The sequence below is a fragment of the Fomitopsis serialis genome, assembly GCF_022376445.1.
Source record: "Fomitopsis serialis strain Sig1Antser10 chromosome Unknown B0H18scaffold_75, whole genome shotgun sequence".
NCBI lineage: Eukaryota > Fungi > Basidiomycota > Agaricomycetes > Polyporales > Fomitopsidaceae > Fomitopsis > Fomitopsis serialis.
The window spans coordinates 64,176-86,860 of record NW_025955035.1 but is presented as its reverse complement, the minus strand read 5'-3'; the positions used below and the strand labels follow the sequence as shown (position 1 = coordinate 86,860).

The 22,685-nt window shown below is 56.9% G+C and overlaps 7 protein-coding genes across 7 annotated transcripts; 5 read left to right on the top strand and 2 right to left on the bottom strand.

The window, feature by feature from the left end:
* Positions 1 to 23: 23 nt before the first annotated feature.
* On the bottom strand, positions 24 to 3,416 carry B0H18DRAFT_1026734 (coatomer WD associated region-domain-containing protein). The gene is made up of 13 exons (XM_048029831.1): positions 3,253 to 3,416; positions 3,048 to 3,185; positions 2,995 to 3,018; positions 2,813 to 2,971; positions 2,454 to 2,750; positions 2,266 to 2,412; positions 1,697 to 2,215; positions 1,477 to 1,643; positions 1,319 to 1,426; positions 1,061 to 1,269; positions 722 to 1,003; positions 451 to 669; positions 24 to 427 (listed from the first exon to the last, which is right to left on the bottom strand). The coding sequence occupies exons 1-13, from the start codon at positions 3,268 to 3,270 to the stop codon at positions 342 to 344; spliced, it is 2,373 nt and encodes a 790-aa protein (XP_047889734.1). The 5' UTR covers positions 3,271 to 3,416; the 3' UTR covers positions 24 to 341.
* A 1,203-nt stretch (positions 3,417 to 4,619) lies between these two features.
* On the top strand, positions 4,620 to 7,609 carry B0H18DRAFT_1086572 (uncharacterized protein; the record flags this gene model as incomplete). Its single annotated transcript, XM_048032059.1, has 9 exons — positions 4,620 to 4,646; positions 6,081 to 6,235; positions 6,280 to 6,422; positions 6,473 to 6,586; positions 6,642 to 6,794; positions 6,883 to 7,094; positions 7,144 to 7,341; positions 7,395 to 7,471; positions 7,504 to 7,609. 9 exons carry the CDS (start codon positions 4,620 to 4,622, stop codon positions 7,607 to 7,609), a joined length of 1,185 nt encoding a protein of 394 aa, XP_047889733.1.
* A 387-nt stretch (positions 7,610 to 7,996) lies between these two features.
* Positions 7,997 to 9,619, top strand: B0H18DRAFT_625232 (uncharacterized protein). The gene is made up of 7 exons (XM_048038829.1): positions 7,997 to 8,196; positions 8,258 to 8,381; positions 8,450 to 8,540; positions 8,591 to 8,611; positions 8,661 to 8,747; positions 8,802 to 9,053; positions 9,112 to 9,619. Exons 2-7 carry the CDS (start codon positions 8,258 to 8,260, stop codon positions 9,365 to 9,367), a joined length of 831 nt encoding a protein of 276 aa, XP_047889732.1. The 5' UTR covers positions 7,997 to 8,196; the 3' UTR covers positions 9,368 to 9,619.
* Positions 9,620 to 9,871: 252 nt separating this feature from the next.
* B0H18DRAFT_1086571 (uncharacterized protein) lies at positions 9,872 to 11,417 on the top strand (the record flags this gene model as incomplete). Its single annotated transcript, XM_048032058.1, has 5 exons — positions 9,872 to 10,256; positions 10,278 to 10,324; positions 10,372 to 10,652; positions 10,709 to 11,337; positions 11,365 to 11,417. The coding sequence occupies 5 exons, from the start codon at positions 9,872 to 9,874 to the stop codon at positions 11,415 to 11,417; spliced, it is 1,395 nt and encodes a 464-aa protein (XP_047889731.1).
* Positions 11,418 to 12,123: 706 nt separating this feature from the next.
* B0H18DRAFT_1026718 (uncharacterized protein) lies at positions 12,124 to 13,639 on the top strand (the record flags this gene model as incomplete). The annotated part of the gene is made up of 5 exons (XM_048029830.1): positions 12,124 to 12,431; positions 12,471 to 12,645; positions 12,694 to 12,876; positions 12,935 to 13,102; positions 13,154 to 13,639. The coding sequence occupies 5 exons, from the start codon at positions 12,124 to 12,126 to the stop codon at positions 13,472 to 13,474; spliced, it is 1,155 nt and encodes a 384-aa protein (XP_047889730.1). The 3' UTR covers positions 13,475 to 13,639.
* A 4,181-nt stretch (positions 13,640 to 17,820) lies between these two features.
* B0H18DRAFT_1096066 (cytochrome P450) lies at positions 17,821 to 20,262 on the top strand (the record flags this gene model as incomplete). Its single annotated transcript, XM_048032441.1, has 14 exons — positions 17,821 to 17,894; positions 17,951 to 18,079; positions 18,145 to 18,198; positions 18,259 to 18,276; positions 18,336 to 18,459; positions 18,517 to 18,699; positions 18,757 to 18,852; positions 18,903 to 18,953; positions 18,980 to 19,074; positions 19,127 to 19,308; positions 19,362 to 19,461; positions 19,500 to 19,601; positions 19,656 to 19,824; positions 19,875 to 20,262. 14 exons carry the CDS (start codon positions 17,821 to 17,823, stop codon positions 19,929 to 19,931), a joined length of 1,434 nt encoding a protein of 477 aa, XP_047889729.1. The 3' UTR covers positions 19,932 to 20,262.
* B0H18DRAFT_1026705 (uncharacterized protein) lies at positions 20,261 to 22,662 on the bottom strand. Its single transcript, XM_048029829.1, has 8 exons — positions 22,403 to 22,662; positions 22,080 to 22,273; positions 21,940 to 22,026; positions 21,756 to 21,884; positions 21,387 to 21,718; positions 21,114 to 21,328; positions 20,806 to 21,062; positions 20,261 to 20,749 (listed from the first exon to the last, which is right to left on the bottom strand). The coding sequence occupies exons 1-8, from the start codon at positions 22,539 to 22,541 to the stop codon at positions 20,441 to 20,443; spliced, it is 1,662 nt and encodes a 553-aa protein (XP_047889728.1). The 5' UTR covers positions 22,542 to 22,662; the 3' UTR covers positions 20,261 to 20,440.
* Positions 22,663 to 22,685: the final 23 nt, after the last annotated feature.

Here is a 22,685-nt window from a genome sequence, read left to right as displayed (position 1 = left end):
TTGTCGCACGCATGCCTCAGTCTCAGGCCCTTCTCCATCCTTCCACACCGCATCGGCTGCTCAAACCTCCGTCGTGGCGTCGTGGATTCCGACGTACGAGGCTCAACAGACAAAATAAATAACATTTACACTATCGTCCATCAATAACGAACCCGTCCTGGTTTTGGGATAGCTCGCTCTCTCGCCCCTTGCGGACAATCCGCGACTGACGACCCCTTACCCACATAACGAAATCGCTGAGCTATAATCACTTCACTCCTCCGGCGGTTCCTCTGCCTCCGCTGCTATTCATGGTATCGCCGTGAGACCGTGACAGCCTGCAGGCCAACGAACAGTGATGCTCACTCACCTGAAGTGCCATTGACAAGTGGCTCGGAAGGCTGTTGCGCGTCGCCGCGTTCACGGACAAGCGCGTCCTGCCATCCCTCTTCGAATAGCTGGGGCTCTCACCAGGGTGCGCGACCGCAGCAGCAAGTTTTGTGCGGCCCTTCGTCTTCAACTCTGCCCGCCACGCGTCCACAGCGTCTGGCACTTTGCTTGGCGCATATGCTCGCGCGAACATGGCCGCCTCCGGCGCCCGGTGCGTCTTCACAAGGAGGTCTACGCAAGGCTTCGGATCACCAAGCTGCAACAGCGACGCAAACGCGAGGTTGTTCTGGCCCTTAAGCTCTGTCAAGTCACGTCAGCACCGCTTTCGATGACACGGTGACGTGACACGCACCGGCCGTTGCTGCTAGCTTGGCAAGGCCATCTCTGTCACCGACGGCCAGCAGAAGCAGCATCAAGGCGCTGAGGTCGCCAGCCTTTTCGAAGCTCTCACGCGCGAGATCGAACCGCCAGACAGCAAGTGCTCTGTCGCCAATCTGCTTCCACTTGGCCTCTGCCTCCAGCTCAGGCACTGTCCGTGCGATGTCGACTGCCGCATCCAAGTCATCCAATTGTAGTGAGAGATCGAACTTGTGGTCTGGGTCAGTCGTGACTTGTAGCGCGAGCTCCTTGAGACCTGCAGTGATCATATTAGACACGCAATGCAAGCTGATCGTCGATGCTTCAGACATACCCCGGGCCTCGAGGAACGATGCGACCTTAGTCCGCTGTTCCTTCGGAATGGTTGGCAGGATCTCTGCAGCTGCCTCCATGTCCTCCTGAAGGACAGCAGTCTGATACTCGACCAATGCAAGCGACAGGAGATAATTGAACACATTCATGTCCTTGTCTGCTAGGTATACCCGGTTGTGTGCTGGGAGGTAGCCAAGGATATACAGTGGTCTGCATGTACGTCAAGCCATATTCGCCTGAGTCAGAGAGCACAACATACGTGTCGAAGGGCGTGATTGTGTACGACTCAGTTCCGATGAAGTAGTTCAGTCGGTTGGCTGCTGTTGTGTAGATGAAGCAGTCGCCAATCCATTTCGCGGTTCTCACTCTGTCGAAAGCCCGTCAGTACTGACCGTCACTCTAGTTCGCTGCACTTACACTTCGGATATCTCAGCGACCAGCTCGAATGCCTCCTCGACACCCTCATCGCTGATGACTGCGCCCTCTTCAAGTTTTGCGTTGTATGCATCTCGGTCGTATCGCAGGACGAAGTAGGACTCCTCCGTAGCGATCGTGACCAGATTTCCAGACCCTGACCAGAAGACCTGAAAAACACCTCAGTGGTTGAACCAGATGCTCCGAGACGCTGACGTCTTACGTTTTTGGCATCCACTTCGATTCTCCGCACAACATCGCCCGACTCCCAGTCCCAGAAGACCACGAACCCGCTCCCCCGCGCTGCAAGCAAGGTGCCTCCGTGGAGAGCATCGATGCTCCACGAGCCCGCGCCCTTCATTCCTGCGCCGCCCCTCTCCCTGAAGTTCTTATACACGCGCACCTTCAGGCGCCCCTCGAGTACCGCATACGTGTTCGAGTCGCCCGCCCATGCGAATGAGTTGCCGTTCCCGAACGCCTTGTTCCGCCACGCGAGCGCCGTATACACGATGTACTCGCCGTCGCCGACGACGGTCACGAACCGCCCGTTTGGAGAGTGCATCAACCCCGTAGCGTAGATCTCGGTCGTGCCGAGCTCCTTGATCGAGACTGGGACGCGAGTACCCTCTACGAGCGCGTCGTCCTGTACGGTTTGGAGGTTTGCGGAGAGGACCTCGTTGTTGTGTGTGTAGATGAGCTTGCCGGAGGGGTCCATACTATACGTGGGTTCATCCCGGCCGAGCTACTCCGCTCTCAGACACACAAAATGTGCGTATATGCAAAGCGACGTACCTTCACCACTACGACACCCTCATCATACCCGACGGAGATCTCATTTGACGACTTCCGGACTGCGATACACCATGCTCGCTCGAGTGCGTAGCTGAGTGTGTTCTCCAGCCTGTACGTTCCACTGTTCCAGAGCTTCACCGTGCCATCCTCACCACCGCTGATTACGAGCGGCAAGTTGGGTGGAACACGACGAAGAGGACGTTGTTCGTGTGACTCTCTAGTGTCTGCACACAACTTTTGCTGAGGTAGTCCCAGATCTTGACCGTCCGGTCATCACTCGCCGTGACGAGGTATGGCTTGTCTGCACCAGGGTAGAAGTCGACATAGTTGACGCCCTTGTCGTGCGCCTCGAGGGTGAAGTTGGGGCTGGAGGAGCCTAATGACCACATCTTGACCGTCCGGTCGAGACATGAAGACGCGAAGGTGTTGGGGTCTTTCGGGTTGATCGCAATGTTCATGATATAATGAGTGTGACCCTCGTAGGTCTGCGGCGCGAAGGCGTTCACAACGTTGGCAGTATGGTCAGAGGGCCGACGCACCTGTATACACCTCCACTGCTTGTCCCAGTCCCATGCCCGAATGTCATGTCATCGCTCCCCGTCAATATAATGCTCGCCGTCGGGTGCACAGTCAGACATCTGATATAGTCCGGGTGCGCCTCGAACGCGATGACCTTCTCGTGCGTGTTATAGTTGAAAATGCGCAGCTGGAAGTCATCCGAGCCTGCACGAACCAGTTCTTGCGGGTGATAAACTTGACGCAACGGACGGGAACCTCGAGACCTCGAATGTCTTCACGATCGACCCTGTCTCAAGGTGGTAGATGTTCACGGTGCCATTGTATAGACCGGTCAGCAGCCATGGCTCTGTCGGATGGAAGTCCACGCCCTTGACACGATCGGACCGGCTGAAGAGCTTCCTCTGTAGTTCATAAAGCAGGGTCAAGACGCGTTCTTACAAGGTGTATATACGGCTGCTTGACACTTACATTTACGTCCAACAACATCGCGCCTCAAGCCTTCCGAACAGAGCGTTTAAAGTCGTGAAATGCGCGACACTTGCGACAGCGCAGGCTCTTAGAGTGCGTAAACCGAGTGTAGAATGGTCCACGCAAGTAGCTGCGTTGCGGCAACGAATCTCTGGGTGTCCGGGATACGTGGATGAGGCGTGGGAAAACGTGCAGCCGATGCAGTCAATTCTTGAGGTCCTTCGAAGTTGGAAGCCCAGATGCGACTCTATATTGCAGCCGCATGCATCGACAGTACTACGTATACGATATACAAACAGTGCGTCGAATCGACCGACGGCCGCTGCATCTGCTAACCTGCTTATACATCGAATCCTCCAGTATAAGTATATATCGCGAAATATCGCTGTACGGGATGTTGTGTCGTTACTAACTCACCAATTCTGCACCTTCAGCCAGGACTATCGAAACTAGACCTGCCATCATCCCTGAGGCCTGCACTAGGAACTTTGCGACGAACTGGAATCACAACGATGTCCAGCCTGTCCGAGGCAGAGCTTAGTGTCATCGTACTGCGCCCGTTCCGGTGAGCGCTACACTGTTCATTCAGGCGTGCCATCCACCTGGCAGGGTCTGGCCGTCAACGTGTCTTTGGTGATGCGGAGGAATGGAGAGCTGTGCATGATGCGGTGTAGCCTGGGGAGCTCATGACGCGGGTCTTTCCAAGAAACCGCGATATCTAGGACGTTGCAGCCGAATGCAATGTCTGCGTTGAATGGAAATGACCATGGACTTCTGGTCAATTGTTGCAGTCAGCCTTTCGGACGGAGGTGAGTCCCTCATCGAAGCATAGTATTGGCCCAAGCTATGCTAAGCGTTGGACTACTCGCGTTGAACTGCCCAACACGTGTGCTGCATCGCGAACGACGGCGAGGTTGATAGGCAAGGTAATCTCGAGGACATGGCCAATCTAGTCTTCGCGGCTGCGCTGGACGCGTGTTCGTCCGCTCCCCGCCTCGATGTAACCTCCAGGCGAGCTCCGTAGGTTCTCAGTATATAGCTTACAGTCCGCCAGAGCATGTTCTGCACTCTCAACGACAATCCTCCGCTCATTCGCCATCTTTTCTTCTATCTACTGCTTTGCATCACTGATCTTCGCGGACCATGTCGAGCCCTCCTGCGCCGCCGGCGACCAGTCTGCCGCCTACACCTCCAGCGAACGAGAGCGCCAGTCGACCGACATCGCCTAGTCGGTCACTGCGCTCTCGTATGGGCACCGCGATGCGACGGAAATCCACTGGTTGTTCAATCGTTCTGGTTCTGCAGTGCGCAAGTCAGACTCGAAGAGCGAGCTCAAGGTCGATCCTACTCCGACTCCTTCCGAGAACATGCCCAGTCCTGTCGCCGAGTCTCCTGTTCGAGAAGCAGCTGCGACAGAACAGGACTCTTCTGCACTTGGACCACATGGGCCCTCACCTTTGGCTAACCCTCCGGTTGGACCTCCCAGTGCAGGCACGGAGCCGTCCATTGCTCAGGTTCTTGGACCCGTGCCGGCTACAGAGCCTGTGGCGACTGCCCCCACCTCCCTCCGGAGGCTTTGAAACCTGTAGCTGCAGCTGCTCCCGCCCCGCCCCAGCGCAGACATCAGCACCGGCACCAGCACCGGCACCAGCGTCTGCACCTGCGCCCGTACCTGCACCCGTGCTTGCGCCGGCTCCAATGGCTCAGACTGCGGTGGTCGCAGACAGCCTCGTCGAGAGCCCAGAGAACCAGTCACTTTCGCTCCCGATGCCTCCAGTGCCGAGCGCGCCACCACCGAGAAACAAGGTCCCGACTACTTCGCCTGGGGCGATGACGACGCGCGGAATCCCAACTGGCAGGGAAAAGAACATACCGCTCCTCAGCCACCTGCTCAGCCGACTCCTCCCCCTGAGGCCGTCGTCGCCGTTAACCAAGGACATGCGGAGGCAACGCCCGCTCGCACTACTGATGCTCAAGCGTTTGCGTGGACGGACGACGTGGTGATGCCAACGCGTCGTTCTAACACGAGCCTTGCTACCGGGAGTCTGCGCCTCAGACAATACCGTCCGAGCTCCCTCGTACTGGCGCTTTGTCGAACAAGCCGAGCAAGTCGTCCATGGCGTCGTCGTATGGCCAAGTCATCGTGAACTCGTCCAGGAGACGGGTATCGGTCTCAATGGACCCCAATGACGACGTCAGGCGTGGGCGCAGCCCTGGGCCTAGCGTTCGGTGAGTGTATGCACTTACCTGCCTCCATCATGGGTCAACTAACTGCGACAGCGGTAGGATTGCCATTGAGGACCCCTTCGCAGATCCAGCTGACGAAGACTCGCCGACTACCAACAAGCAGTACATCAAGAGAACGGCACTTTCCCCATTGAGAGCATCAATTCGCCTGCGTACGTTGATTCACACGACTGTTGCGGGATGACTCTGAGAATGTATGCTCTAGTCCTGACATGCCCACGCCTATCACGTTCCCGCTGCCACCGCAGAGAGATGTCATTGCTTCGAGGTACGTGACGGCGTCAGTCATCGTGCATCTCAAAGGGCATTCTGCTCATCTTTCATTCTAACAGTAGAAAACCTCGAGGCAGAACTTCGGGGTACAGTCTTGGCAATGAACGCGCCACGATTGTAGAATCTGAGACACAGCGTGAGGCAAAGTGCGTATGCGCGACACTTCCGAGTATACTTCGGATACTCAACAACTATGCAGCGAACGAATGCCGCTCTTAGGGCGCGGAGCCAGCCCTGGCTCCAGCGGCACCATCAAAGGATACACCGCAGTCAAGTCAAACGCCTCGGTATCCTTCCCCATCCCAGAGGTCGCCCCTACAACTGCCAATACTTCAGTCATCGGGATGTCTGGTTGGACAGAGTACATACTCCCCGACAACTCCTCGTACTACGTCCACGTCGGGAAGCGGATCGTCGCCGACATCGACCTTCACAACCCAGCCAAGCTCCAGGCCGTCACGGAGTACGTCAACCGCAAGCTCCCTGAGGATGCAGCGATGCCTCCAGAGGGCTGGGACTCTGGCTCCGAGACGCGCGTCCGAATGGGCAGGATCTCCAGCTCGTGCAGACGTGGGTGAGCCACAGGGCTCGAGTCTTGTCTAGCGAGCCTCCCGCGACGACTGTACAAGATCGGCTCAGGGATGATGACCGTATGTATCCAAGTGTTTGTGATGATACACTTTCTCACAAGATCTTTTAGGACTCGATATGCAATACCGATACTGGATGTATGTGGAAGCGCACCCAGCACATGTACCTCTTACGGCCGATAGTCGCGCAGAAGCGATGGAAGTCCTCCAGTGGTCGTATACAGGTTTGCTGCTTGTCCACATCGAGCGTTCTTGTGCATACGCTGACATGATCTATAGAACATCTCTTGCCTGGTGTCCGACCTGCACCCCCTCCCTTCGCACCGCAGGAATGTCAAGAGCTGATGGGGTTGCTCCGCTCGTTCAACGAGGAGCCTTCGGATGTGTCCTTGGTTCAGAACCGGATCGTCGCTCGCGTGCTGCTTCACGTTGGTACGTTCGAGTCAGTGTATCAGCCCTGCTAGACGTCCTGACCACATGTGCAGCGCAATGGAAGCAACATCACTTCCGCCCCGATAAGCCTCTGCCACAAGCTCTAGCAAGGGCGGTGCTCACCGATGGCATCGGCGCACGCCTTTGGGCCGGACTGCTGTGGACTTCCTCATCGCCTGCCTCTGTCTTGGCCTCCCCTACCTTTTCACCGACCGCTCTCGCCACCGCCGGATCGACGTCGAAAGCGGAGTACGTAGTGCCGGTCCAATGCTCGTCATCGGTGCCTGCGCCTGCTTGCTGGTGCGTCTCTCTTCAATATCACACGCACCCTCATTGATGACGCCGTAAGGCTGCATTCGTGTTAAGCGCCTCGGTAACGTTCATTTCACTGCCTGGTGTGGACGACACTTGCCGTTTGGCGGGCTTCGTGGCTATAGCGCTCTCGGCATCCAGTATGATTTCGGCCGTAGTCGCGCTGTTCCGGTACAAAGCGGAAGTGGAACATCCGGTGGTTCACGTCGGTGGTGAGGGTCTCTTGGTGATATCTGTACGTGCCATCAAGCTGCGTGCGATTCGGGTTGACGTTGACTTGTGATGCAGAGACGAAGTGTCGTGATGTCTCTTCCGCTCGTGTTCTTGGTGTGGGCCACTGCCGCATTCGTTACGGGCGTTGTGCTGTATCTCACCCACGAGTGCATACAACGACCAGTATCTCCGTGGTATATCCAATCGAGAACCAGACGCATTGGTTGACTGTTGGGATCATTGGAGGTGTAGCGGGTGTCATATGTATGGGAGCAACGCTAGCTCGATGATGGAGAGGCTGCGCGATTAGTATCTATTTATGCGCGTCTTGTATTATACAGAACCTCGTATCTGCTGCCTCGTGAATTTACACGTTGTACAGGTGTGCACTGCGGTGCATCGATCGCATCATGACTGTCTGCGGAAATCGAGGCTCTGGAAGAGAGATGAGAAAGAATGTGAGATACAAACCACATCCACACGGATATATGAGGCAATCGATCGATGGAGTTACTTGACGTTCAGGATTCCTTAGAAGACTTTCACTGCGGCGGCACTGGCAGCGCGTTCAGTAAGATGCGATCACGTGTGCGCGTAACTCAATCACAGCACCTTCCTTTGAAGGAACTGGTTCGCACCCGATCGAGATCGGCCGCCGGGGCCCCACATCCCGTGATTGAATGCATGAGGTTGCCAAAATCCAGGGTGCGCGCCTCATGGGTCTGCTGCGTTCATGACCACAGCAGCCGGAGTCTTTACTTACTCTCCGGACGGACACCATGAGCTCAAGACCAGGCGCAGCGCCCTACTCACTTCCATCGACCCACTTTACATCTGGAGAACGCACCTATACCTGTCTCAAGCCGGAATCTAAACAGTACGTTAGAGGCGTGGTGACATGGGTTGATACGTACTCATCAGCTGAATGTGACTGTCAGATGTCTGCACAACCTGCTCCATTACCGACCACCCAAGCTCCGGGTCAGTATCCGAAGTCTAGGTCGGCGGCGGTACTCGTTGCGTTGTTCGTCGGGAGACATGGCGACCTCTACGTGCTACTGAGTCGGTGAGTCTGGTGGCTACTCGGGAGATGTAAAGCTCAACATGTTTGGTCCTTACTTGACTTGAAGTCGCGCGTCTACGTTGCGAACATATGCTGGCGACACATCGTTACCTGGCGGAAAGTGGGAGCCTCGCGACCGCACCATCGAGCAGACAGCTGTGAGTGCATGATACACCCACCTGTAGACCGAGATTGATGTCTGTTGCAGCGAAGGGAGGCGTATGAAGAGGTAGTCCATCTATCACGCATCCATGATCGTGACTGAACACAACAGATAGGTCTTCCCATAGATCACCGGAAAGTCCCCTGCTATGTATCCTGGAGCCTTTCGTGGCTGGTAGCCCGGGACAATTGATTGTCACTCCGTATGTTATGTTTCCATGGATTTCGCTGCCCAATCCTGATGTAGTGTATCCTAGGGTCGTCGTCCTTGTGCTAGACAAGACTATCAAACCCATACTGAACGCCCCTGAAGTCGCCTCGCTCTTCTCCCATCCTATAGGCTCTCTTTTACACTCCGAACCGCCTTTTGCTACCGAGCACGAGATGCTGGAGCTAAAGTATCACACCTATCATGACATTGACTGGCGGGGCGGAGGCAAAATCCGGATGCACCGATTCCTCACGGGTAGGGAAGCGGGAGGTACCAAGCCGATCTTTGGCTTCACGGCGTACGTGTTGATCAGATCGCAGCCTGCGAAAGATCATGAGAGCTGACGCTCATTTCAGCGGCGTACTGATCCGCGTCGCGACCATAGGCTACGGCAGAGAGCCCGATTTCGATGTCTACGCGCCGGACCAGACGTCGCAAGAGGGGCGCATTGCGTACGAATTGAGGGAAAATCCATTGCTCAGGGAAGCATGTCGGGAAGAGGGTATCGATCCGGACAAGGCGCCCGAACCATCACAGTTGAGGGCGAGGTCAGCCCGGAGGAGCGATGGTCCGAGAGGACATCGGAGGCGAGCTGTCCGGAGTAAGCTCTGATAACGGACTTTCGTTTCCTCATATGACAAGAACTGCACCAATATATGTATCCCTTGCCCGCATGGATTCGTTCGTTCACCGTTCAATCGCCGGGCTTGCAGCGTCGGATTGCATTGCTGTATTCGGTCCATGTCGGCCGTGGCGAAGACGGCTGTCCTCGGATTGGTGGCTCACAGAGGACGTGCATTCTTGTGTGTAAAGGGACGCTTTGCTAGGACTTGTAGACAGCTTGAAGGACCGAGCGTGCGCGTGAGGGAGGATCGCGGAGCCAAATGGACGTTGGGTTGTCCCGAAGTTCACGGATTCATGATGCTGACTCAGCAGTGCGGGGTTAAGGCCTGTCGGCTTGGCCTCGCCTTCTCCACGCCACTACTCTATCCTTTCCGTCACCGCTAACCTACTCTCGCCCGCTCACGACCCACAGCGCAACCTACGCGACCCCTACGAATATCTCTCTGGGTCCTTGCTACCACTACTAGCTGGCTTTCTTGCTACTTCAGTGACATGCCCCAGGTTTACCGCCGGCATTCTGAACGCATCCAGCGCCCGCCTCCCGAGCTCCGACGGCGCAACACTCAGTTAGCTCCTCAGCCTACCGACGCCGACGACTCCATCGTCCTCTCCGACCTAGTCCGTACAGGAGAAGCTTCACGTCTACGCCGACGAGGAGCCATGCGAATCGACCATGGACAAAGCGGTGCTCCTAGGCCATCACCACCGAGTAACGCGTTACCGCCCGCCGTCCGGCCTTCCGGAGGCAGCAGGTTTGTCGTCGAACCAGCGATGTGGGCGCCCTCTCAGGGATGGGGGCCCCCTGACCCATCTGTGGAGGACGAACTATTCAACGGAGGAGAGTGGAGGGAATGGGCGGGTGATGATCGCGCTGAAGGTGTTGGTGCAACGCAGCTAGATGAAGGGCGAGCAGATGGCGCCCAGGATGATGATGAAGAAGGCTTCGTGCTCTTCTGCGGTGGCGAGGACAGCAATGCATCTTCTGTCGCCAGCTCCTCGGGCACCCGTATCGCCCCTCGTTGTTCCCCGTGTCTTCAGCAGGCTCGCCGTCCACACGTGGGGCGGAGCGCACAGAGCGTAGGTCGAACGGATGTGGGGCATTGGTCCACATGCGCGCATTTCCGCAGGGCCCACGCGGCTTGTGGGTGGGCAAGCAGGAGGCTTCGGACATCGTGGTTGGCTTAGAGGCAAACTACTTCGAGAGATCCGTTGTAGCGAAGATGATGAAGAGTGCATGCGGCTGTGTGAGGGAAGGCATCGCGTGTGCGGTATGGTGAGTAGCTCAGGGTTCATTGTCAGGGTCTGATTGAGACTTATCTATATGCACAGCGGAAATACACTGGGTACACGGTACCTCCCTTGCCAAGCAGCATCCGAAGGCCTCTTCTCCCATTCAGCATCCAACCATACGCCAGCACCCCGTCCTCTAGGCCCCACAGGCCCGCAGTACTGGCGTAACCGGAGACCGCCATCCGCATCCTCTTCCAGTACACGCACATCCTCAAGCTTCTACCTCTACACCTTCTTTGCTGACCACGTCTCCTCCTCCCCCGCGTACGCATTCCCAGAAGCGGCGAAGCATACCGCCGGTCACGCCCAGGCGGACCAGACCCCGGTCCCGGGAAGCAGACCAGGCTCGCCGCCACTGACATACGGGTACAGATACACGGCCTCGCCGAGACCTGTCTCGCCGTACCCACTGCCATCTACTATGCCCAGCGCGCCTAACCGTGCCCCGAGTCCTGACGCAGCCCCGACATCGTCGATCATACCTGCGTCGTTATACCCCGTGTGGGCCCCGATGCCACCACGGACTCCGCCACCACAGTCCTTCGTGCGGACACCGCAGCTCGCGCTCAATGTACCAGAGAATGGGACAACGAGCACGGGTACGCTTGTTGAGGGGCCGTCTGGTGTCGACGAGGACGAGACTGTAACGGGAGAGCTGGATGCAGACGGTGTGCTTGTCAGCATGGATGATGTAGACGAGCCGAGCTCGCCTGACAAGACGACAGAGATGGTGTGGCCAGGACGGTGATCCAGGAGGCTACCCGGCCGCTTCTGGGTGGGATATACAACGTCATGACATTATGCTGCATCTACGTCCTTACGAAACTCTTCCATCTCACTATCTATTCTACAGCATATCCTCACTCACGGCCTTCTTCGGGTTCTCGGTCATGACAATATTGTCCTCAACGCATGTCTCCGCTGTTCACTTCTGCACGTAACATACACCGATGGTTACGTTCTTGCATATATCCGGAATTCCGCTTGTACAATATCGCCTGCTTGGCTATAATGTATCCTTTCGAAGCTACGAACTTGGCTGCTTTGCTTGACCTTGACCCAAGTTGAGCTTCGCAGAGTTGAACTTAGCCCTTGCTAGGCTACCTCGGCCAAGCATCGGGCTTTCCATTCCGGTTGTATTACTATATCGGGTTGGGTCGGCCGGGCACCCTCGGCCACCCATGCATTGCTCAAGAACGGCTAGGTATTTTCGGACAAGAGTTATGTCGCTGTGTTCGTTTCGATTGCAGCTATCGACCGGTATAGCTACTACAAGAAACAGACTGGAAATTCGCTGCATAGGCTCGACTGACCGAGTTCCTTGACCTGGCCGAGATCCCGGACCGATATAGTACAGTTGTGGCTGAGCGCTACCGAGCGCCACCGTCGCCGATGTTCAACGTTCAACGTTCAGCAGTGGCAGTTGGATCGCAGCACACTTTGTCTTTACCACCATGCCGCTGACGAGAAAACCCAACCCTACTGCTCTACACCCCAATCCTTATCAACACGGCGATGAAATTTGGGAGGCATATAATCAGTGCCTTTCGCTTGAGCAACACGAAGGATGGAATACGTTCGCCGCGCAGCTGCAGAAGGACGTCTCCGAGGGCATCATGAATGACCTCAGCCCGAGGGTTGCTGCACGCGTGCTAGGATGGGCTTTGCGCGTTGCTCCTAGCGATGAGGGTCGCAATGCGTTAGTGCGCGAAATCGTTGGATGTAACGACGACCCCGAACTGCTGGCTGGGCTCGCCCATCTGTATGTGTATGGACTGATATGTGTTTGTGCGTTTCTCAGAAGCATGTTACCTACCATTACGGCCTCTGACGTACCTCCAGTCTACAATCCCAAAGGCCCCACCCCTTCTGTCTCAGCTACCCAAAGCCCCCGGATTGCCTTCCAGCAGGCTGCACAGGATCTGGAGCATCTACTCCCGAAGCCGTCAATCACTGCCCAGGACTTACGGCAGCTCGTAAGTGTCTGTCGGCCTTCTTGTTGTTGTGCTGAAGTATTGGGCTAGCTCCTGTATCGTGACAACCACTCCTGTGTCTTCACCGGTGCCGTCGACCTCGACTCAGCGCGTTCTGACAACACATTAATCATCGATCTTGGAGTCAGGACCGATACGACGAGAGTGGCTCATATCATAAGCCAGTCTCTGTCGGAGAACATTGCCGGAACCACCCCAGCAGTGTGCGCTAAGGTATTGGTCTCTTCCATGTCGTGATCTCTTTGTGCCTGATAAGTTCGTCTGCCGTCAGTTCGAGTGGGCGAAGACTGCGGGGGCCATCATCGAGCGCTTTGGAGGCTTCTCTTCCCGCGACATCCTTAGCGACAACGTTCTCAACAGTCCCCTGAACGCGTTCACAGCCGCAACTGCACCCCACGAAGAATATGACAAGCTCGACCTATGGTTGACGGCGGTAGATGTATGTTCGTTCACGGCTGCTGTTCATGTCCTTGGATTGATCCATCATTAGGACGGACAAGGAGGCATCATCCCGGATACTTACGATGTGCAGTATTATTGGGGCGAGCGGTTACGCTCCAGCGTTGGCATCAAGCAACGAATCACTTTTAAAACAGCCACTGTTGGCAATACGACCATCCCCCCGCCCCATCCCCGTCTCATTACCCTCCATGCTGCCTGCGCCATGATCGCTCATATGTCTGGCGCTGCGGAACATCTGAAGGAGTGCTTTCGGGATACTGATATGATCTCGGTCATGACTGAACCGAATGCTGCGTATGAACTGACACGCGCTCTGAAGACGCTGCAGCTCGTTTCCCCGACGGTTTGACTTGGTTCTTAGGGTGTCATCTTCGCCATCTTTCTGTGTCCTGCGGCCTTCGTTACGCGGATAGTACTTCAACAGGAAGCATACGAGCAGTGATGATGGTAGCGAGAAGTTGAAGTAGCTAACGTAAGTACTGGTCCTATTAATGATAATGTAATACTGTCATTGTAAGTACGCGTCTCCGCATTCGCAGCATTGTGAAAAGCAGCTTTGAAGTTGATGGGATTCGTTGCTTGTACGTCTAGGCTAACAAAGTCTGCATGCTGCTGCCGGACAAGCCTCAGCTCAGCGTCAGAGACAAGCTGCATTCGCGGAGGCAAGGTGGAGAGACGCCCATCTACAGACGCGTCCCGGACGCGTCTCGCGGCCAACTGAGCGCGTGTTTCGCACACTCCATCCCTTCTCTCGCCCAGGCTCTTCGTCACCCATGCCGCCATGTCCTCAGAATCGGAGGAAGCGGCGCCGACAACGAAAAGCAACCGCTCGCTGGCAGCCCCGAGGCCATGAAGGGTCATGAGCGACGCAGGTGACGACCGCTCGACCACCAGCGCGCAGTCGGTAAGGCAAGACGCCCATCCCGACGAAAACGGCCATACTACATTACGCGTCTGCCAGTGGAGCCTGCACTCAAGTACGAGCAATTTGGGGGCATCACTATTCACCAGCTCCTCCAGAAGGACTCGGCCTCCGCCGGTCGGTGGAACGCGTCGACTCGGACGCGTCGACGCTCAAATCGCACAAATCTCAGTGCGGCGCTCCTTCTTCGCACACGCTCGAGCCCACATGCCGGACGCATTCTCTACTTCTAGTCCGTGCCTGTGCCAACCTGCGGACTCGGGGACTCTTCTGAGCTACTCAGACTGGATCTGTGTTGCATGGTTTGAACCGACTATACTGAATGCACGGACCAGGCTACGAAAAAGGACGCACTCAGCTGTACTTCTCATGATGGATCTACAAGCCACCGTCTGCCCAGGTCCCTGAGAAGGCATCGCCCACACTGCGTTCCAGGCAGGATGCATCATCTCTTGTACGACTTGCACCCCAGGATCACACAGCCCTCGTGAGTCCCGGCCCCGAAATGCGACGAGACGTGTCCTTGTGGGATGGCGGGGCGCCGCTGATTGACGTCGAAAGAGAATACGCGGCGACGTGCAGTGGAGACCTGTTGATCCTCTTCCATTTGTTATAGCTTATTTCTGAAAGTATTGCGCGATCTCATGGCCCGCTGCCTGACGTGGCAATGCGTTGCGTTACAGAACCCGGCGTCGGCCAGAGCTGCCGACTGTCCTCGAGGCGCTTCCGTCTGGCATCGGCGGTTCTCGAAATGTATTGGTCTACGTCCTCCGTCGTTGCCACAGCGTGTCCTCTTTCGCTCTGTGAGTACTCGTTGATATAGTTGGACTGATCCCAGTGATGCCACGTCTTGGGCACCTTCTTCATATACCACTGGTAAGTGGAATTTGACCTGCATCCAAGAAAACTATGCTGAACAAGATTATTTGCATGTACGACTCATAGGTGACACGCCACACAAACCTGGTGACCGTCGACGCCACTAGACTGAGCGCAGCGAACTTGGTCTGGGATGTCAGTACTTGGCTCGGGACCCAACTTAGCATGACAAGGCCAGTTCGGTTCTCAGGTCTTGGATGATGACACAGATGCTAACGCATAATCGGGTGCTACTGCAAGGCTCCAGATATGCGTGCAGCAGCACCACTGTAGCCTCATGCAACTTGGACATCGCGACTCTCGCCTCCTCTGTAGCATGCCACATCTGCCAGCAATGAGTCCAACACAGCAATGACCGACGTCACCGGTCACCCTCATGGCTTCAGTTCATCGCTGAGCGCTGAACGATGAACGTGCAGCTCCGTGCTTCTTGCGACGGATCTGCAAGCAGTCGATTGATAGGTGCACGCGAAGACGCTGGGCACTGGCAAGACGCAACCGCCCATGGGCCCGAGTCTGTCGGCTCGCATCGACGACCGTCGCCTCTCAGCAGCCGCGCACACCGTCGTCCGGGAGCCCCAAAAGCTTCGACTTCGCCGCCTCGCCTTGACTGTCTGGCTGTGCATGCGAACAGTATGGAATGGGAACCACGGGCCGTGGCGGCGTGCCTGTGCGCGCGGATATGGGCTACGGCTGACGGCCGGCCGCTGGAAGCACTGCGAGCATCTGTCCTGATCCAGCATTTTAAGACGTATCCGCCAGAGCTGGAACGGTTGCCTCCAGGCCAGCGTCCCCGAAAGGGCGTGACGAATCGTTCCGCGATCCCCATTGTTGACCGGATTCGCCGGAACCCCCGACTCGAGCCCGTCTTAATCCCAGCGAATCGATATGAGACGAAGCCTCTTCTTCCTCTGATGCATCCGCGGACCTGGGCATTCTCCTGAGCAGGTCTCGGTTTTCCCAATCGCTCACTGTTATCCTGATCAGACAGTCAAAACGTCGAACGTTCAAGGGGACCAGCTCGGTCCTCTTGTCAGCTCGTGCAGAAGCTGCCCCGGGTCCCGGCTGTCGGAGCTATGTTCATCTGCCTCACTGGTACGTTTCGGATGCTGCTAGGTACGTAGGCGGGGTGCAGCTGAAGGCCGACGTGATCGACAGGATATCGTGCTTCTGTTCAATATTCAATATTCAATACCAACGCCCGAAATACGACGCAGTGGGTGTGAGTGATGAATTATCGGCATCCTCAGTCTGTGCATTTGACTCACGTCGAAGTGTAGGTAGTTCTGATACGAACATACCATGGGCCGATGGCCGACCATTCAAAGCTTCAGTATTGTATTGTGCCAGTGCATCGGCCTTCTTCGTGTGGCGGCTCATCGGATTGGTCTACGATGCACCCCGCACCCAAGCATGCAGCATATATCCGGTGTCTCATAGCGGTGTCCAGGTCTTTGCCGTTCCAGCCTGACCGTTTCGACCAGCGACAGCGTCAGCAGACCGCTCGAGCCAGGCTTGCTAAGCGTGCACAGCACTCCAGATGATACAACGGTCCTTCCGGGCGGATCCGGTGTACATATGATTGTAAGTGACGTCAAGACGGTACATACAAGACCGTATGCATTCAAGTTGTACTGACATACGGCTCTTTGAGCCGTGCGCTTACAGGCCAGCTCCCAATCCGCAACGGACATTCCGCCACGCTGCTGTTCAGCGAGGTACGTGGTTTGTCAGAGCCGGGTATGATGTTAGCCTGTCTGGAGCTGTCTGACAAGTCTCTCCTGACGCTGCCAGAAGTGGTGCGATAAGATGGTGATGCTTTAGTTACAAGCGCAAGACACGTCTCCTACTAACGCATTCTCGTCTCCGCTCAGCCGCATCTCGGTTGTTCGTTCCGTTTCGTCAATGTTCAGTGACCTTGACGTCCGCGCCACGCTCGGTATCACCTCGTGTTGTTCCCGTACGCCTGACGTCGGCTTCGATGTCGTGTCGGCCTGACCCATTGGCATGCTACGTCTGAGGCGAAGCGTCTGCGGGCATGCGTGGACTCATTGGCGCGTCCCGCCAGGCCTGTCGATGTGGAGAATGGAGGTGCGTGCTCTAACATCGTAGAGTGCCGATCCTTCACAAGTCCGTAGCTCCGGAACACAGACGGACAGGCAGCTCGATGGAGCGCCAGCTGCATTCCGCTCGCGGGGCCACCGATCGATCACGGCAGGTGCGACTGGTTGTCTCGCCGTCAGCTCCGAGCCAACCACCCACGACTCGGGCGAATTAGATCCGCGTTTCACGACTCGACCACGCCCTGGATGGGCCTCGCGGGGCGGCGCTGATATGTCGCCTGGTGCCTGGCCTGCCAGGCGGGAACAGCGGCATTCATGCTCGGTCCGCGGTGGCGAACAGCGGCGTAGTGACCGGAGATGTCGCGGACGACGCCGCAGTGGTTGCCGTGGCGGCGGGGCAGCGTTGGCAGCGTCGCGAGCGGGTGTCGGGGAGAAGACACGAAGGACGCTGCCGCTGTCGTGTCGCGCCACAAAACAGACAGTCGAACGTCCGGATTGGAAGGCTGCTGTCCCGATCGGGTGATCTCCTCGTCCTTCACGAATCCCACGCTACGGTCCGCATCCCCACCGCGGCGGTCTAGAATCCAAGCCGCAACTCCGACCATGTCAGGCCGTGGCCCATATAAAAGCCAGCGACGAGACGGTGACTCGCTGCGCGCCCCTTTCCCTCCTTCCCCCACCACCCACCCCGCCGCGTAAAGCAGGGTCTCTTGGTTACCCTTCTTGTATCTCCTTAATAGCAGTCTTCGCCCCCCATCCGCCAACGACCCCCACGCGACCATCACCCACCACAAGCCGTCCGCCATCTCATACCAATACCACAACATCGCCATGGACTCCGCCAAGACCTTCGAACTCGTGACACCGCTCTCCGTCTCGCGCGCCCTCCTCAACACCAGCATCTCGTCCCTCCTCTTCCTCGCGCTATCCTTCGCCCTGCTCTACTCCGTCGCTCACGCAGTCTATCATTATTCCTGTCGCCCCTCGCTGCGCTCCCCGGCCCCTGGTACGCCGCCATCTCTGACTTCTGGCTCACCACCCATGTCGTCCGCCTGCGACAATGCCGAGCCGTTCAAGATCTCTTCGAACAGTACGGACCCGTGGTCCGCGTCGGTCCCAACAAGGTCGCTTCTGCGATGCCACCACCATGCGCAGCGTCTACTGCGTGCACAAATTCGACAAGAGCTCGTACTACAAGAGCGTTATGACGTGAGTCAATGCTCTCGAGTCCATGGGTCATACCTTGAACTCATCAACTATCGTGTACAGAAACAACAACGATCATGCGTAGGTTCCTCTCGAACCCGCAGTTTTGCCGTTCCCTGACAGAATCTCGTGATAACTAGAATGACCACCCTTCCCCACGCGGAACACGCCGTCCGTCGCAAGGCCTATTCGCCCCACTACATACCCTCCAACCTCGCCCTGTTTCAGACTGACTTGCAGGATCTTTGCCTGAAATTGGTTGACGTACGTATTGACTCTTGACCACGGGAAGCTCTTAGGCTTATCGGTGGTTTCCCCTAGATCCTCGGCGGTGCATCCGGCAGCGCATCCGTCGACTGCTTGGATTTGTTGCGTCACCTCATGGTGGACATCATTGGGACTACCGTCTTTGGGCGTTTGCCTGGTTCCCTGGACAATTGGGCAAAGGACATCCAGGACCCCCTTGCGACCGCTGTGTACGACTTTCCCAAGCGGGGTATTCTTGTGAGCTCCTTCAATGCATCTGTCTGTCAGCGCGAGATTGTTGACTGTCGACGATAGCGCAGCGCCGTGCCGACTTGGGCATGGAACCTTGTGTGTCGCATCCCGAATGACCGCTTGCGCCAGGTCTGCGACTCCGACAGGATTATGGCACAGGTATGTCTCCCGTGCTGAACTCAGGCATTCACCCTCCTGAGTAAGCGCAGTTCGTAGCTGGTCGTCTCTACGAGATGCGCACCAAGTTGCAGGCAGGACCTGTAGACGGAGAGACCGATGCGAGAAGTTGCCTCTTCTTCAACGCATGCTGCTCCACCGGGTCTTCGCTACCAACGAGTGCATGCCAGACAAGGACATCATATCCGAGGCTATGGGCCACCTGTGAGCATTCCGTTATCGCCGATGTCAAATAACGACCGATCATTGATCGCAGGGTCGCCGGCGTTGACACGTCTTCCACAACGCTCTCGTACCTACTTTGGGAGCTGAGCCGCCGCACTGACATCGCGAAGCGCCTTCAAACCGAGCTCGACGATGCCATGCCCGATCGCGCTGTAATCCCCGATGCCGTCACGCTCACCAAGCTGCCGTACCTCAACGCTTTCATCAAGGAAGGTCCGTGAATAACGTTGTGCCCATGCGCTACAGTCGCTGACTACCAATGCCAGGCCTTCGTGTCTACGGTGCCGCGCCCTCGCTTCTGGAGCGTGTCGTCCCATCGACCGCTCCTTCCGGTCTGGATGACTCCTTTGATCTCATGGGTACGCGGTCCCTCCTGGAACCATTGTCTCTACCCAGGCATGGAGCATGCACCGCGACGCCGGCGTGTTCCCCAGCCCTGAGACCTTCCTACCTGAAAGGTGGCTGGCCGTCGAGGGTGTTGAAGGCGAGGAGGAAAGGCTTGCCATGTGAGTAGTTGCAAGGCGCCCCCAACGTTCGAAATCTGACAATTTTCCTCTCAGGATGACCCAGCACATGATGCCATTCGGTGTAGGTAGCAGGATATGCGGCGGCCAGAACCTGGCGCAGCTTGTCATGCGTATGGCCGTGGCTGCAGTTGCGAGGAACCTGAATGTCGCCGCGGACGCTGCTCAGACGAACGAAAGGAGCATGGAGATGCGCGACGCTTTCGTGAGTTCTTCGTTCGGCCCCGATACCTCGTACTGATCGGCGAATCACAGGTGCTCTTCCCCGCTGCGAAGGAATGCAAGCTCACCTTTAACGCGCGCAAGAACTGAGCACAGACGAACTCGACGACGCGAAGACCTTTCCAATTCACCCTTTGTACGCTATTCCCGTTTAATTCCCGGCGCGCCTCGGACTGTGAGATGTTTTCGTGGTGTTTGTTTATCGACCTGCTGTCCATTCGCTCTGTATGCAGCTTTCGGTTCATTTGTTGTCGTTGGTTCTTTGCACGGTGTCTTCGTGTACAACAGTGACGAGCGGAGTAGAAGCCTATCCGGACCCTCGAGGAGGATGAGCCTAGATACCTACGAGGTGAACGAGAAACCAGTATGATACATCACGCATAAGTTAGTATAATCATCAGTTAAGTAGGCCCTTAGCCATTTGATCGGTGTGCTGCGTGTCTGGCTCAAGACATGGATCTCGAGCGAGTTGAGCGGAGGGTCGCTGCGGCGCCTAGGAGTAGAGATCCATGCGATTAATACGATACATCTGAGTATTCTATGCACAAGTTGACCACCATTCATCGCGAGAGCGTCCGGTCAGTATACATGTGTCATGCCTAGGCTTGGTGGGGATTCCGCGATTCTCGGCGCGTAGGTCCCGACGATTTCGAGTTCGAGAACAGTATCACGCCAGAGCGGATACCCGTGCTCGGCGGGGGGCGGGCGAGGTGCGCATACTCCCACGTCCTGCAGTCCTCGGGGATGCCGAGCGTGTCGAGGAGGGCCGTGGCCTTGGCGGGCATGAACGGCTGGAGGAAGACGCCGCAGATGCGGAGGCAGTCGAGGACGACCTGGGAGACGGCTTGGACCTCGGAGGCGGGCGTGGCCTTCGCCCAGGGGCGGGTGTCGGTCATGAGGATGTTTGCCTGCGGCGGGGGTTAGTTCAGCGCTGGGCTAGGGTTAGGTTTTAGGGGGGACGTACGGTGTTGAGGGCGACACGGATGTACGCGAGCGCGTCGGCGATGCGCAGCTCCGACATGGCTGCGTCGACGTCGCAGGGCAGCGTCCTGAGGATGGCGACGAGGGGGCGGTCGGAGAGGGAGGGGTCCCGCCCGTAGACGAGCCGCTTCGAGAGGTCGATGCGCGCGAGGAGCGCTTTTGAGGTGGAGCGCGCGAGGAGGTTGCCTAGCATCGACGTGATCTCCGTCCGACGCGCGTTGACGAGGTGGGGGGACCAGTCTTGCGTATCGCTTGAGTCAGCATGTCGGGGTAGCGGGACGCGCGGCTCACCAACGTCATCCTTGAACCGGCCCCCAACCTCGGCGAGGTAGTACCTGACGACGTCGATGCCGTACTCGTCGATCGCGGCGATGGGGTCGACGACGTTCCCGACGGACTTGGACATCTTCCGGTGGTCCATCGTCCAGTGCGAGTGCGCGAGGAGCTTTTGCGGGAAGGGCAGGTCGAGCGCGGCGAGCATCGCGGGGAAGTAGAGCGCGTGGAACCTGCGATAGCTCGTAAGACTGCTGTGCTTTTTGAGTGCGGAACGGGTAGGATACGGACCGAAGGATGTCTTTGCCAATGACTTGTATGTCGGACGGCCAACCGCTGCTCAAGCCCTTACCGTCATCCGTCCATGGGAAGCCAATTGAGGAGAGATACACGGTCAGCGCGTCGATCCAGACGTATATCGTGTGCTCATCGTCGTTCGGGACAGGTACACCCCACGTGAGCCGCGACCGAGGCCGGGACACCGACAGGTCCTGGAGGGTAACTGTCCGGAGATGGTGCAGAATGGCCTCGTGGTGCTGTGGGGGATGGATCGCCTCTCTGTAGTTGCATAGTGCGCCTCCAGGACGTCCTGGAAAGACGACAAGCGGAATTGTAGTTTTCTCCTCCATCCATTCCACGGCCGACCCCTCTCTGTGAGACGTGCTGCTCGTTCCCTGCGGCATCGACTACTTTCGTGACCTGCAGTTCGGGGTAGAAGCACTCGTCCGAGACGGAGTACCAGCCGGAATGGATGTCTTTGTAGAGGAGGCCTTTCGCGTCTAGTCGACGCTAGGGGGCACGAGTCACCTCAGCAGCTGAGATGAGAAGAGACGGAGATGCCTACCCACAAGTACTGCACTGCGTCACAATGCCCGCGCTCGGTCGTGCGGGAGAACCGGGTCGAGCTGATGTCCGCCTTCTGGACGAGACCCTGTGGGGTTGTGAGCACCGGGACTGTCAAGAGGCTCGCCTCGTGTGACGAACCTTGAAGTGTTCGCTGAGCGTGTCGCAGAAGGGGAGTGGCTCCATGCCCTGCGCCTGTGCTGCCTTTTTGATTTTCAGGCCGTGCTCGTCCGTGCCTGTAGTAAAGTGCACGGGTCTGTTTGGATGTCGGAGACGCGCATAGCGAGCAAAGATATCGGCGACGACCAAGGAGTATAGGTGACCTATGTGGGGTACTAGTATAGAAGCATGTGTCAGTACAATGACCAAATGGTGTGGAACGAAGAAGGGTGTGAGTGCGTTCCAGTGTTCAGCTCGCCCCGCATGCTATGCGGTTGAATGTAGTTGTGTCGGGTGCAACGTACCTGAGTTAGGGTAGAATATTGGGGTGGTAATGTAGTATGGTTTGACATCGCTGCTAGCGGCGGAGGAGGAAAGACGACATGGCTGCCTGAGGAGTGGCGGGACACGTCTGAGCGAGCGAAAGAGATGCCCGCTTTGCATGCGGTACCCAATTGAGCCAGAATGTGGGAGCCTAGCACAAGTACCGTTTTCTACGCACCACGAGAGCGTGGAGGGTCGTCAGCCTAGTCGGTGACAAGAACCAGGAGTGTAGGTAAACGACAAGTACTATTTACATATTAGCAC

What these genes read in the sequence shown, in the direction of transcription:
- B0H18DRAFT_1026734 (XM_048029831.1), bottom strand. An exon ending in CGATCGTGAAGACATTCGAG is followed by an intron (nt 3,019 to 3,047) that starts GTCTCGAGGTTC and finishes CGTTGCGTCAAG; the next exon opens with TTTATCACCCGCAAGAACTG. An exon ending in TCGAAGTGGATGCCAAAAAC is followed by an intron (nt 1,644 to 1,696) that starts GTAAGACGTCAG and finishes GGTGTTTTTCAG; the next exon opens with GTCTTCTGGTCAGGGTCTGG.
- B0H18DRAFT_625232 (XM_048038829.1), top strand. Translation starts at nt 8,258, where the DNA reads ATGTCTGCACAACCTGCTCCATTACCGACCACCCAAGCTCCGGGTCAG. An exon ending in GCACCATCGAGCAGACAGCT is followed by an intron (nt 8,541 to 8,590) that starts GTGAGTGCATGA and finishes TGTCTGTTGCAG; the next exon opens with CGAAGGGAGGCGTATGAAGA. An exon ending in CCGATCTTTGGCTTCACGGC is followed by an intron (nt 9,054 to 9,111) that starts GTACGTGTTGAT and finishes CGCTCATTTCAG; the next exon opens with CGGCGTACTGATCCGCGTCG.
- B0H18DRAFT_1026705 (XM_048029829.1), bottom strand. Translation starts at nt 22,541, where the DNA reads ATGCAAAGCGGGCATCTCTTTCGCTCGCTCAGACGTGTCCCGCCACTC. An exon ending in AATATTCTACCCTAACTCAG is followed by an intron (nt 22,274 to 22,402) that starts GTACGTTGCACC and finishes CTTCTATACTAG; the next exon opens with TACCCCACATAGGTCACCTA. An exon ending in CGCTCAGCGAACACTTCAAG is followed by an intron (nt 22,027 to 22,079) that starts GTTCGTCACACG and finishes ACAACCCCACAG; the next exon opens with GGTCTCGTCCAGAAGGCGGA.